This window comes from Loxodonta africana, chromosome 24, assembly GCF_030014295.1.
Source record: "Loxodonta africana isolate mLoxAfr1 chromosome 24, mLoxAfr1.hap2, whole genome shotgun sequence".
Taxonomy (NCBI): domain Eukaryota; kingdom Metazoa; phylum Chordata; class Mammalia; order Proboscidea; family Elephantidae; genus Loxodonta; species Loxodonta africana.
Genome location: NC_087365.1, coordinates 45957857 through 45972371, shown reverse-complemented (window position 1 = coordinate 45972371; position 14515 = coordinate 45957857). Strand labels below are relative to the sequence as shown.

Below are 14515 nucleotides of genomic sequence, written 5' to 3'. Positions count from 1 at the left end.
TCTTCTCAGAATAATGTTTTCAGATGCATGAAGTAAAACACAGAGGATTTAAAACAACAACATTGACAGTAAAATGCATTGTCCAATTTTTTTCCAGTAATTTATCTTATTTTTATTGTTGTTGTTGTTGTGAATATATGCAGTAGAATGTATACCAATTCAATCGTTTCTTCTTGTACAATTCAGTGACTTTGATTACCTTCTTCAAGTTGTGCAGCCATTCTCAGGCTCCTTTTCCAAATTGTTCTTCCCCCATCAACATAAACTTACTGTCCCCTAAGTTTCCTATCTAATCTTTCGAGTTACTGTTGTCAGTTTGGTCCCAAATAGAAAGTTCTTAAAAGAGCACAAAGCTCAAGGCAGACATTTTTTACTAGTTAAGATAAACCATTGTTTGATTTTTGTCTCAGAAGTACAGCCAGAATGCTCCTTAGAAGCAAAGATGGCAAGACTATGTCTCACATACTTTGGACATGTTGTCAGGAGGGATCAGTCCCTGGAGAAGGATATCATGCCTGATAAAGTAGAGGGTCATCAAAAAAGAGGAAGACCCTCAAGGAGATGGATTGACACAGTGGCTGCAACAATGGGTTCAAGTACAGCAACCATTGTGAGGATGGTGCAGGACCAGGCAGTGTTTCATTCTGTTGTGCTTAGGGTCACTATGAGTTGGAACTGACTCGATGGCACCTAACAACAACATTACTTGATTTAGAGAAGACTTCAGGGAATATTTTTGGTTTAAGGTTTAAAGATTATCTCTGAACAACAGTTTCAGGGGTTTATCCAACCTCAATGGCTTCAGAAAGTCTGAATTTCCTAAGAATTTGAAATTCTGTTCTGCCTTTTCCCTCTTTTGATAAGAATATCAAGATACTTTAAAATTCCCCTACAAATTTGTGGCATAGGACCATATGTGTTCCTTTATTAACACAGTAACAGTGTGACCTAGCAATGAACCTAATAACAATTGTCATTTTGAGGCCGTGATAAGTGTCAATGACATTTTAAGATGTCTACAACTACTATGATGTGATACGAGAATATCTATGATTTTTAATGGTAATGAAGTCTCTTGCAGACACTAATACTACTGAACTTTGTTGCCTATGTTTATCACTGAGAAATACTAAATTCCAGTTAGGTGTTGGTAAAATAGAGATGTAATTTTTTCCCCATTCCTGTCATGAATTCTATCCATGGACCCCTGGTCCAGAGTCTCTGTTATAAAGGGCATTAAGCTGGGGAGTGACATGAACAGATGTGCATTTTTAAAAGACTCCTCTTGGCTGCCATGTGGAGAAGAGATGAGGGCGTGAAACGCTGGATGTGGCTGTGCTAATTGGGAGGCTGGACTGGGTGTCCAAACAAGTCATGGTGGGAGCCTGGACTAGGGTAGTGGCAGTGGAGGTGGCCAGAATGGATAAATTTGATGAAATCAATAGATTGGATGAGGGGTGGGATGTGGTGAGGGAGAAGTTGTTTCTGGACATCTCCTAGGGTTATAGCATCAACTCTGTGCCAAGCACTCTACTAGGCTCGGTAGAGGTGGTTCCTTGGGAGGCACACTCAGTCCTGTGAGGGAGACTCCTTCCAGAGGACTGATTCCAGTGCTAAGCAGAGTTTGATATCCAAGGGGCACAACACTGTGGGAGTCCACCTGAGAGATAGGGGAAGACTTCTTCAGGGAGGACGTAACATTTGAGCTGGACCTAGAAGAATGGGTGGGGCTGTTTCAAACACATTATACAGTTACAACAATTAAAACAGTATGGAACTAGTACAGAAACAGATTTTTAAAAGAGTAAATCATCTAAAAGAACTGCCCCATAGGGCTTCCAAGGCTGTAATTTTTATGAAAGCAGACTGCCACATCTTTCTCTCGTGGAGCAGCTGGTGGGTTCAAACCGCTAACTTTTTGGTTAGCAGCCGAGCTCTTAACCACTGCACCAGCAGGGATCCTGAAGAAATCCAAATCAGTGGGGAAAGAAAGAGTGTGTATATATGCAGTGGGCATTGGGAAAATTAGTTTATTCTTCGGGAAAAAAAAATCTATTTAGATCTCACTTCATACAATAGATCTAAATAAATGCCAGGTGGAGGAAAGAGTTCAATGTAAAGAAGAAATTACAAAACTTAGATTCTTGTTGGAGGGAACAGATGAAGCAAGGAGACAGGAGAGTGCAGGACATGCTTGGGGCTGGTGAGAAGCTCAGCACTGTCTGCAGGGGTGCCTGGGTGGCAGTGGAAGGCAGAGATGGGAAAGGAAACTGGGAAGACTATTTGGGGCAAGATGGTGAAGAGTCTTGGTACCAAGCTAAGGTAGCTTTATTCTGAAATGGGATCCATTAAGGATTGGGGGGCAAGAGAGGGGAAATGTCAGGCTTGGGGTGTCGTTGGAACTGTATTACCTTGGGTGCCTGTGGTCAGCTCATTCAAAAACACTGAGCCATGGTTCCCTTGCCTTTAAAATAAGCCTGGTAAGTGGATTTGGCCCCAGCTCTGCCATTGACTTCCCCTCTCTGGGCCTCAAAACAAAGATTATAAAACAGCAAAACATTATTTTGAAAAAAAAAATTATAAAACAAGTGGGCTGGATTCCTTAGGGAGGACAAAACGGATCCTGAGGTTCTGGATCTATCTCTAACTCGCTGTGCTGCCCAGGCTCATCCTAGGGATGATGGTGACCACATCCTTCCTGTCCATGTGGTTGAGCAACACCGCCTCTACCGCCATGATGCTGCCCATCGCCAATGCCATCCTCAAGAGTCTTTTTGGGCAGAAGGAGGCTCAGAAAGACCTCAACAGGGAGAGTGAAGAGAACACAGGTGAGTCTGTGTAAAGGGACAGGGCCAACTCCACCAATGTGGAGGAGTGAGAGTGGAGATGTCCGGAGGCTACCAGGGAAGGGGAAGAAATGCACATGGACTGAGCACTACTACTATGTGCCAGGTGTTTTTATTTTTGGTGAAAATATACACATCAAAACATGCTTCCATTCAACAATTTCTATGCATATTTTGGGTCACTGTCTTAGTTACCTAGTGCTACTGTAACAGAAATACCACAAGTGGATGACTTTAACAAAAAGAAATTTATTCTCTCACTGTCTAGTAGGCTGGAAGTCTAAATTCAGGGTGCCAGCTCCAGGGAAAGGCTTTCTGTCTGTATCAGCTCTGGGGGAAGGTCCTTGTCATCAATCTTCTCTGATAGAGGAGCTTCTCAGCCCAGGGATCCTGGGTCCAAAGAACACGCTATTCTCCTGACTGTTGTTTCTTGGTGGTATGAGGTCCCTGTGTCTCTCTGCTTGCTTCCCTCTTTTATATCTCTAAAGAGATTGGCTTAAGACACAACCTAATCTTGTAGATTGAGTCATGCCTCATTAACCTAACTGCCTCTAATCCTGCCTCATTAACATCATAGAGGTAGGATCCATAACACGTAGGAAAATCACATCAGATGACAAAATGGCAGATAATCACATAAAACTGGGAATCATGGCCTAGCCAAGTTGACACATATTTTTGGGGGGGACACAATCAATCCATGACAGTGACGTTGGTTACATTCTTCACATTGTGGTCAATATTCTCCTTATTTTTCTCTAGCTGTTTCACCCCCATTAATTTAGACTCACTGCCCCCTAAACTTCTCATCTATGCTTTAGACCTATTGTCCCTTTGGTCTCATCTAGATAATTTTTTTTTAAAGCCCAATACATAAAGATGACATTCTTTACTATTTTTCATTTGTTTGCTTGTTTAAAGATGACTTCAGGTGATAGTTTCATATTAAGGTTTGAAGAGTATCCTAGGGCAATAGCCTTGGAGGTTCCTCCAGCTCTAATGAGTGCAGTAAGTCTGGATTCTTTAGGAATCTGAAGTTCTGTTCTATGTTTCTTTCCTTTTTATCGGGATCCATCTATTGTGTTCCCAAGCAAAACGTTCCATCATGGTACCTGGGACCATCCAGTTCTTCTAGCCGCATATTAGTGGGAGCAGTGATTCATGGAGTCTGTTAGCCAGGTGTTTTAATAATAATAACTGAGAATCAGATAAGTCAAACATACATAATATCTTGCTTTTTTAAATTCACATTTATTGAGCACTTACTATGTACTAAGAGAGGAGTTAAGCACTTTAAATGTTATCTCCCTCAACTCTCAAAATAGCTCTGTGAAGTAGGTACTATAATTAAACTTCGTTTTAAAGCATTGAAGAGATGCTCAAAATCGCTAACACCCAGAGAAATGCAAATTGAGACAGCAATGATATTTATATCAATAAACAAAAAAACAAAACAAACCCAGTGCTGCCAAGTCTATTCCGACTCATAGCGACCCTATAGAACAGAGTAGAAATGCCTCATAGAGTTTCCAAGGAGCACCTGGCGGATTCGAACTGCCAACTCTTTGGTTAGCAGCCATAGCATTTAACCACTATAAGACTGGCAAAAGTAAAAAAGCCAGATAATACCCCCTTTTGGTGGAAAAGGGGCCATGGGTCCTCATGTAGACTGCTAGAAGGAGTCTGGGCTGTGTCAGCCTTCATATAAAGAAGTATTTAATTGAATTAAATGTGCATACAGTCTGTAGCCCAGCAGTTTTGCTCCTGGACTCAAATCCCAAAAGCAGTCTGACTCAGGTTTATAAGGGGATGCCTGTGACGATGTTCGGTGCACATTGTCTGTGGTGGAATAAAGAGGTAGATAAAATGTGATTAGTACCCCCCATTGAGTGCGCTACTGCTGTTAGGAGGAAAGGATTAGAGGGACATACAGTTATATAGACTGATCTTGTAAAACATAGTTGTGATTGGAAGAAAAAAAAACAGAATGAGATAGAGAACACACACCATTGTGTAAATTAAAAAAAAATACACACAAATGACAAAACATTGTGCAAAAACACAAAGGGATGGAAAGCTACACATTAAGCATGTCAGAATGGTTGCTCTGGGAAAGACGGGTGTGGGAAATAGGGAGAAACAAGACTCCAATAATAAATCAGTAAAACAAAAGAGGGGCCTTGTGCTACTAAAACCAAAACTAAAAATAAAAACCAAACCCATTGCTGCCAAGTCTATTCGGACTTATAGCGACCTGAGTCGGCCCCATAGAGTTTCCAAGGAGCGCCTGGTGGATTTGAACTGCCGACCCTTTGATTAGCAGTCATAGCACTTAACCACTACGCCACCAGGATTTTAGATCTGTTAAAAACACAAATGCTGATCCACGTACCAGGTGAGTTCATTTCACTGACTGCCAGTGGTGTGAGTATTTCTCCATCATGCACTCGCTGGCCCTGTTTGTTTTTTTTCCGCAGCCACCCTGAAAGCTAGAAATGATTGTAAGCACTGTACAGACGCAGTTCAGAGAGGTGAAGGCGCATGTCCAGTAGCAGAGCCAGGAGCTATGCAGGGGCAAGGTCTTCCACGTGGAAGAGGAGAGATGGTCTGTAGCAGGGGCTGGGAAACTTTTCGTGACCAGATAGTGAATATTTCAGGCTTTGTGGGCCAGGTGGTCTCTTTCACAAGGACCGTACTCTGCTCTGGTGGCGCAGTGGTTAAGCGCTCGGCTGCTAACCCAAAGTTCGGCAGTTGAAACCCACCCAGCGCCTCCACGGGAGAAAGATTTGGCAGTCTGCATCCATAAAGATTACAGCCTAGGAAACCCTATAGAGCATTCCACTCTGTCCTATAGGATGTCTATGAGTTAGAATTGACTCAACATAACAGGCTTGGTACTCTGCTCTTGCAGAGGGAAAGCAGCCCTAGACAACACATAAAAGAGTAGGCGTGGCTATGTTCCAATAAAACTTTATTGTGAGCACGGAAATGAATATTTCATTTAATTTTTGTATCAAAACCCTTTGCTGTTGAGTCAATTCCAACTACAGCGACCCTATAGGACAGGGTAGAACTGCTCCATAGGGTTTCTAAGGCTATAATCTTTATGGGAGCAGACTACCACATCTTTCTCCTGTGGAGCAGCTGATCGGTTTGAACCACTGACTTTTCGGTTAGCAGCCAAGCACTTAGCCACTGCACCTCCAGGGCTCCTTAATATTCATATCACAAAATAGTATTCTTCCATTGAACTTTTTCAACTATTTAAAAGTGTAAAAAACATTCTTAGCTGGCAGGCGGTACAAAAGCAGGTTGGGGGTGGGGGCTGGATTGGACCTTCAGGCTGTAGTTTGCAAAACCCTGCTCTAAGCTCAGCCTCACTGGTTTTCAAACTGTTTCCCCAGCATAGGGTTCCAAGAAAATGCCTCACAGTCATCCCAGGGTGGCATGGCAGCAAGCAGCTGGCCGGGACTCTACCCCACCCCTCCATTTCAACCCCAAGGGCTCCATTTTTATACACCTGACTTCTGAGTAATAATAATGGAAAATGCTAATTGAGCACTTATTTCATGCAAAGACTCTTCTAAGAGCCTGCCCTCTGAATGTGTGGAGCTAGCACCGGCCTCATTTAGAGGAATGGAAACTGAAGAAGAAAAAGAAAAAAGAGCGTAGAGTAGCCCCAAGGTCATACAGTTTCAAAACAGAGCCTCTAGGAATTTTCTTTTCTTTTCTTTTTTTTGGTGGCAAAATATACATAACAAAACGTTTGCCAGTCCAACACTTTTTACATGTATAATTCAGCGACATTGATTACGTACATCATGCTCTGGGGTTTTGAAATCCAGGCTGGCTGACTTCAGGGTCTAGTCTCTTAACCTACCTTATTCTGCCTCCCACACAAGATTTTTTCCAAACAGTAGCCTAGTAGCTAAAAAAAAAAAAAAAGTTTTCAAAAATGAAAAGCACGGAGGACCAGAAAGGGGGAGGGTCGTTCTTGCCTGAGGTTACGCACTGTCAGTTGGGATGCCAAATCCTGTCTTTCTCTCCAAGGCTGCAGGGAGTCAGGGGGGCCCCTGGGGGACGGGGCAGGCACCTACTTTTGCAGGCGGTGGGATCAGAGAGCAGGAATTGGTTAATGATCAGCCCCTCAGACCTAAGACAAGGCTAATTCCAGGCAAAGAGAGGTGTTCCCTTTCAGCCAGCTTGTGTGCTCCGTTCAGGTGATTGGAGGTGAGAGCAGGGTGTTAGTGGGACCAGGCCAGGGGCAAGGAGGCTCCTGGGGGCTTTAAGTCCCTGAGGGACACCTATAGCAGCAGCAACAACAATGAGAATGCTAGCTGTCATTTTCTGGGACTCAACATATGCCAGGCACTGTGCTAAGTCTTTCATATGCATTAGTTTACTTAATCCTCATGATCCCCAGTTTACAGATGGGGAGGCTGAGGTTCAGAAAGGCAAAATGATTTGCCAAAAGTAATATGGTATATTAGTTGCTGAGCTTGGCCTGTATCCAGCCTCAGTGCTAAGAAGCACTATGCCATGGTGCCTGGTATGGAGAGGGGTAGACTGGGGCAGGGTGAAAGCCTCTGGACAGCTCCCAGGTGTCCTCAGCCTCAGAGGGTGGCCCTGCTCCCTCTCTCTAGTTCCTTTACCCAGTTCTGCTCCTTCCACTGCCTGAGGGACCTGGAGGTCACCTGCCTGGTGGCTTCTCCAGACCTTTTACTTCCCTGGTTCCATTGGATCCTCCACTACAGCCCTGCAGGAGAGGTGCTATTATCATCCCCATTTTACAGAGGAGGAAACTGAGGCTCAAAGCAGTGAAGTAACTAGGCCAATGTCCCTCAATCAGTAAGTGGCCCAGCTGTCTTTTAAATCTAAACTCTCAGACTCTTTCCCTTCCTTTCCTCTGCCCAGAGAAGGCTTGCTCACCATGCGTATCTTCCTTTTAGGAATACCCAAGAGGCCATCGTTAAAATGCAGTCTTTTAGGTTGGGTTAAGCATTGCCCTCCTCCTTCTCTCTTCATTTATGATGCTAATCCACCTTCTGAGATTCTTTTCCCATCTGTAAAATGAGGATAAAACCTCACATTTCATGTATATTATTGTGAAGTGTACATGAGAAATGAGCTCCTGGAACATAGTAGGTGGTTAATATGTGGCGTGTGGATAAGAGCTAGTGTTATAAGATTTAAGAAGCAGGGGGACAGGCAATGAGACCCTACACCCCGATATAGGCTTCAATTTCCTAGCTCTTCTAGTTGGGGGGATTTGTTTACTTATTATCCGTCGCCCCACACAAAACCCAAGCTCCAGTAGGGGTTATGTCTGTCTTTTTCACTTTGGTGACACTCTTCACTGGTGTAATCTTGTCCATCTGGGTCACTGGCACATAGAAGTGTTCAATAAATGTGTGCAATTAATGAATAAATGAATGAGTGGGCCAGTTTCTTACGTAGGCCTCAGTTTCCTCCTCCATAAAATAGGCATAGTAAGCTTTACCTTCTAGATTTTTATAAGTGTTAAATGAACTAGATGTAAACCGGCCTGGTTTGGGGGCTTGTGGCTTTCCCTGGGGCCTGCTGTGTGCTACACTGCAAGGACATTTCAGTCATAGGGGCAGTCTAAATAGAGTTAGGGAGCCCTGGTGGCGCAGTGGTTAAGAGCTCGGTTGCTAACCAAAAGGTCAGCAGTTCAAATCCACCAGCCACTTCTTGGATACCCTATGGGGCAGTTCTACTCTATCCTATAGGGCAGGTATTAGTCAGAATCAATTCGACGGCAACGGGTTTGGTTTGGGTTTAGATACCGTTAAGGAGCCCCCAGTGGTTAAGCATTCGGCTGCTAACTGAAAGGTTGGCAGTTCGAACCCACCGGCAGCTCCTTGGGAGAAAGACTTGGTGACCTGCTTCTGAAAGATTATAGCTAAGGCAACCCTATGGAGCAGTTCTACTCTGTCACAGAGTAGAATCGGCTAGATGGTGCCCAGCAACAACAGAGTTGTCAGTTTCCAGTTAGCCCTGTGAGTGCAGGTGGGTGCTGTACCTACCAGGTACCTTTGGGGATGGGGCAGGATTTAAGAGGTGGGGAATCCATAGTCCTGGGTACAAGCCTGACTTTCCCACTAACCCATTGGGTCATCCTGAACCTAGTTCTAACCCTCCTTTCTGGGTCTCCATTTCCCCAGGTGTCACAAGGTTTCAAAACAGGGGCCCTGGGCACAATGGTTAAGGCACTGGTGGTTTGAACCCACTAGTGACTTCATGGGAGAAAAGGCCTGGCGATCTGCTCCTGTAAAGATTTCAGCCTAGAAAACCTTATGAGGCACTTCTACCCTGTCCTAAAGGGTTGCTATGAGTCGGAATTGACTCGATGGCATGAAACAACAAGAGCTCTCCAGGACTATTCCAAGCCTGCTGTAAATTTGCAAATGTGAAAGCTCTCAGTCTCTCTGCCTGATTCGAACACAGGAATTGTTATGACTTGAATAAGCTCTTACGTAGCCCTGAGATCCTCACCAGCCAGTGATTTCTGGTCTCAGAGAAGTCAGAGCCTTTGGAGACTTTGCCCCCCTGGCCTGTATCCATGTGGTCTCTTGGGTCACTGTGGCCATAGGAGGCATGATGTGGACCTTGGGCAAATGGTTAAAAGCACTCAGCATCTTGGTTTTCCTGTTTTTTCAACTTTATCTTCATTAGCTTTCTCATCATTATCATCCTTAGAAAAATAATGCTTGGTATAAAATATATACACTTTACTAATTTGCGTAAAGCCTGTGGGTGGTGCAAATGGGATAACATGCTTGACTACTCACTGAAAGGTTAGGGGTTTGAGTCCACCCAGAGGCACCTTGGAAGAAAGGACTGGCAAGCTGCTGCTGAAAAGTGAGCCATTGAAAACCCCATGGAGCACAGTTCTACTCTGACACACGTGGGGTCACCATGAGTTGGCAACTGGATTTTTAATCTGCATAAAGAAAAAAGGAAACTCCTCTCTCCCTCCCTAATCCCATATGTGAAAGGAAATTACCATTTATAGTTCTCTGTGTTAATACCTTCTACAGGTCTCTTTATAGCATGCCAAGTATATACGGGGTTCTCAGGCTCAGATGCTGGCAGTGTCCAGGTTCCATGAGTGAGTGAGAGGGGTGGGTGGAGACTGTGGCAAACTGGTGAGCACAGGCCCCCTCTGCAGGCATGGGCAGCCTCAGTTTCCTCATCTGTAACCTCAGACCCTGGCTGCATGTAAGAAATCACCTGCGGAGCTTTTCAAAAATACTGAGGCCCAGGCACCACTCCGGGGCCACTAAACTAGGATTTCTGGAGGTGGAGCTGGGCACCCCTGGCATCCTAACGTGCAGCCAGGGCCGAGGTTGGCATGGGCTGTGCCTGAGGTGCTGCTGAGATCTGTGGATGCCTGGGGCTGTGTTACAGCCAGTCCCCCCTCCCCACAATGGGAAGGGTGCAGAGTGATGGGTGGGGCTGGGGTGTCACTGGGTCAGAGCTCTTCCTGTCTGGGCATCCCCTGGGGAGCGACTTTGTCCCCTTCCCCACCCATGTGCTGTTAACAGCCCTTCATTTCCTGCTTCAGTACCCTGGGCTCCAGTCTCATGCGTTGCCTGTGGACATGTGTCCCTAGCACGAGAGCCCTGAGGTTCTCCTCACCATGGCCCAGGGCCAGCTGACCTGACCCTTAGCCCTTAGACCCCTGCTGGCGATCAGCAGGGCCTGCCTCAGGCACAGTACAAATGACGCATTCGTGGAACCCTGTTCCCTCAGAGTACAGTAGGGAAAAGGCAGCCCAAAGTGGGGTCTTCCCCAAGACCACTAGCTGAGGCACAAAGAGCTGAGACTAGGATCCAGACCCTTCTTCCTAGTCCTAGTCCGGTGGCTGAGTTGTGGCCGTGGACTTGATTCTGACTCATAGGCCCCTATATGACAGAGTAGAACTGCCCTGTGGGCAGCCTTGTTTCCATGTGAAGGAAAATCCCATGTCAACAAATGATGTTTTTCCCTACTGGAGTTCCCTTCAGAGTATCACTACCCAGGATGTCAATTCCAACTCATAGTGACCCTGTAGGACAGAGTAGAACTGCCCCCTAGGGCTTCCAAGGAGCGCCTGGTGGATTCGAACTGCCGACCTTTTGGTTAGCTGCTGAACTCTTAACCACTGTACCACCAGGCCTCCAGAGTATCACTACCCTCCAGCAAAGGCTCCTAGGAACACACCTGTAGTTAAGTGAAGACAGTTGGGTTTATTACTAGTTGTGGCGAGGGAGAACCCATATCACAGGGAACCAAGGGGTGTTACATATGAGGGTGTTAGAAAGAACCTATTATAGACTGTGCCTGGGTGACTTAGGGAGCCCTGGTGGCACAGTGGCTAAAAGATTGGCTGTTAACCAAAAGGTTGGCAGTTTGAATCCACCAGCTGCTCCTCGGAAGCCCTAGGGGGCAGTTCTACTCTGTCCTATAGGGTTGCTATGAGCTGGAACTGACTCAACAGTAACGGGTTTTTTCGGTCTGGGTGATTTGGGGAAGGTCTGTGGAAGCGGTGGTTTGCTCTAGATGGGGTGTTGTCTGAAGGCAGAGGCAGTTCTGGGATTGGGAGAAGAAGTGGCAGTCACTCAGCTAGCAAGATGGGGGAGGCTTCGGATTCCCTGGGTAGCACAGTGACCTTGCTTTTGGCTGTGCTTAGACAAGATTATGAGTAGTCTTGCTTTGTCGTGTTTCATCATGGTCTCGGGGTGATTTTGTCTGAGGGTGGTATTCTGTAAGGTTGCTTAAATCCAACCCATACCCGTTGCTGCTGAGTCGAGTCTGACTCATAGCGACCCTAGAGGACAGAGAAGAACTGCCCCATAGAGTTTCCAAGGAGCACCTGGTGGATTCGAACTGCCGACCTCTTGGTTGGCAGCCGTAATACTTAACCACTACGCCACCAGGGTTTCCAACAGGAGAACAAAAATGGCCCAGCTATGGGTGTCAGTCAGATTCTGAAGTCAGGGGCTGCTTCCCCTCCCCGCTCCCCTCAAGAATAACCCACATTTATTAAACCCCTGCTGGTATTCCCTGTTAAATGCTTTAAATCAAACTGTGGACCGTGAGCCAAATCACCTGGTGTTTGTGTCTGTGTCCCAGGAACTAAGAATGGTTTTTATACTTTTAAATGGTTGAAAAAAGATGAGAAGAAGTCTATTTCACAACCTGCGACAATTATATGAAATAGAATTTCAGCATCCATAAAGTAGTATTGAACACAGCAGCGCCTGCTGCTCTCCACGTTGCCTGAGGCTGCTTCGGAGCTGGAGAACAGAGCTGAGTAGATGCAACGGAGACGGTATAGCCTGCAAAGCTGAAAATATTTACTGTCTGGCACTTTACAGAACAAGTTTGTTGATCCCTGTTTTAAGTGGATTAATTCCTGAGTCCGCCTTAACCACCCTGGGGGAATTGTTATTTGCCTCTTAGAAATTAACGAATTGAGGTACAGAGAGATTAAAGAAGTTACCTAAACCAAAGTTTCTCAGCCTCAGCACTGTTGGGCTTTTGTACCAGATGATTTTTTGTTGGTGGGGAGGGGTGCTGTCCTGCACATTATAGGCTATTTGGCAGCACCCCTGGCTTCTACCCACTGGATGCCAGTAGTACCTCCTCCCCAGCTGGGACAACTAAAAATGTCTCCAGACATTGCCCAATGCCTCCTGGATGCAGAATCAGGGTGGGCTGGGAACCACTGATCTAAGGTCACATAGTAAGTGATGGAGCTATGATTGTAGCCCAGAACCCACGTGCTTAACTACCAGCCACATGTCCAGCCTTCAGGGGAGGGTTGCCATGCCTTCGGTGGTGATTCCACCTGCAGGAACTTTTCATTCCTTCCCTTGTTCTCGTCTCCAAAGCACTGTTGGACCTGCCTGGGGAGAATGTCAAGCGAAGGGGTAATTTTTAAACACAAGTCAAATCCTGTCCTATCCCTCCTCAGACACCCCGCTAGCTCCCATCTGACTCAGGAGGAACCAAAGTCCTCTCTGCTCACTGTTTTCTCGCACACTGCCCTTCTCTAGATTTCTCGAATGTGCTGAGCTTCTCCTTACCTCAGAGCCTTTGCACGTGCTGTTGCTGCTGCCTGGAACCGTCTTCCTGTGGCTACTCATGTAACTGGCTGCTTTTTGTTCTGAGGTCTTGGATCAGATGCCATTGGCTCGTAGTGTCTTTACTGACGACCTGGTCACATGTAGCTCTCCCTGTTTTCCCTCCCCACTCTGCCAGTCACTCCCTATCATATTGCCCAGTTTTATTCCCCCGTAACATTCTTCGGTAACCCTGGTGACATAGTGGTTAAGCGCTATGGCTGCTAACCAAAAGGTTGGCAGTTTGAATCCACCAGGCGCTCCTTGGAAACTCTATGGGGCAGTTCTACTCTGTCCTATAGGGTCTCTATGAGTCGGAATCGACTTGACGGCCATGGGTTTTTATTTTTATGACTTTCTTCACTACCTGAACTTTCGTTTATTGTCTGTCTCTCCTTCTAGAATATAATCTCCTTGGGAACAGGGACCTCATTCTTTATTGTTCACTGTGTACTCAGAGCTCATATTCGATAACACATTGTAGGTTCTCAATAAATACTTTTTGAATGACTGACTGAATGAACGATAGGCAATTGGTGTCACCATGCACATTGCTTTTCATGACCACTCATATAGTCCTTTACAAGCATCTCTCTGGCATCCCTTGGTAAAACTAGGCTTGAGTTGTAGGTTGTAAACCAGCCTTGCAGCTCACTTCTTGCCCACAGGCCTGGGGCCATCTCCGTGTATGAATGGGCCAGGAGGATAAGATTTTTTTTTTTTTTTTTGATTCAATGGCAAGGAGGGAGCCTGAAGAAGCTTCCCCCTGCCCCCCGACCCCCCGCAAATAATATTGTATTGTGTTTTTGGTAAGGGTTTATGCAGCAACTTAGGTTCCCATTCAACAACTTATACACAAGTTGTTCAGTGACATTGGTTACATTTTTCACAATGGGTGAGCACCCTCATTGCTTATTCCGTTTCCATTGATCTAGTTTCCCTGTCCCCTATGTTCGCATCTTTCTTTTAAAGTAATTGTTGACCATTTGGTCTCATATAGGTGATTTTTTAAGGAGTGCAGTACTTTCCGGTGAGATTCATTATCTTGTGAGCCAATCTGTTACTTAGCTACAAGGTGTGAAGAAGTTTTTTGATTGACCAGACAAGAACGGGAACACTCTCATCCCATTTGCTACGTCACACTAAAGACTGCATGCTCTTTCCTCCTAGCCACTGCGCAGAGCAACGGCCTCCCCACCATGCCCACGGAGATGCAATTTTTGGCCAGCACAGAAGAGTAAGTCCTTGATGACATTCATAGAGGAGCCAGTGCTTGATCCAAGAGATAGTGACCAAGAATTCAATGGCTGCAAGCAACGACCCTCCCATCCCCCAGTTTTTCTCCAAATGACCCAATGCTCAAGGTCTACCATGCCTAGTCCTCTGCAGCTTCCTTAAAAAACATGAAGATGTGGAATGGGCTTATTAAGTCCCTAAAGGCCTGGTGGGGCGGAGAATCTCAGATGCTTTTCCCTTGAAAGAAGGGACCCAAGAAAGCAGGAAAGAACAAACTACATGGCCAAAGAGTCAAGAAGGAGA

General features: G+C 45.7%; 1 protein-coding gene across 1 annotated transcript in view; it reads left to right on the top strand.

Annotated features, from left to right (window-relative positions):
* SLC13A3 (solute carrier family 13 member 3) overlaps positions 1-14515 on the top strand; it is an 85483-nt gene that overhangs the window by 33149 nt on the left and 37819 nt on the right. Inside the window, exons 3-4 of the mRNA XM_003411754.4 lie at positions 2665-2828; positions 14147-14213. Coding sequence (XP_003411802.3) covers positions 2665-2828; positions 14147-14213 — 231 coding nt within the window. The remainder of the gene's footprint in view (positions 1-2664; positions 2829-14146; positions 14214-14515) is intronic.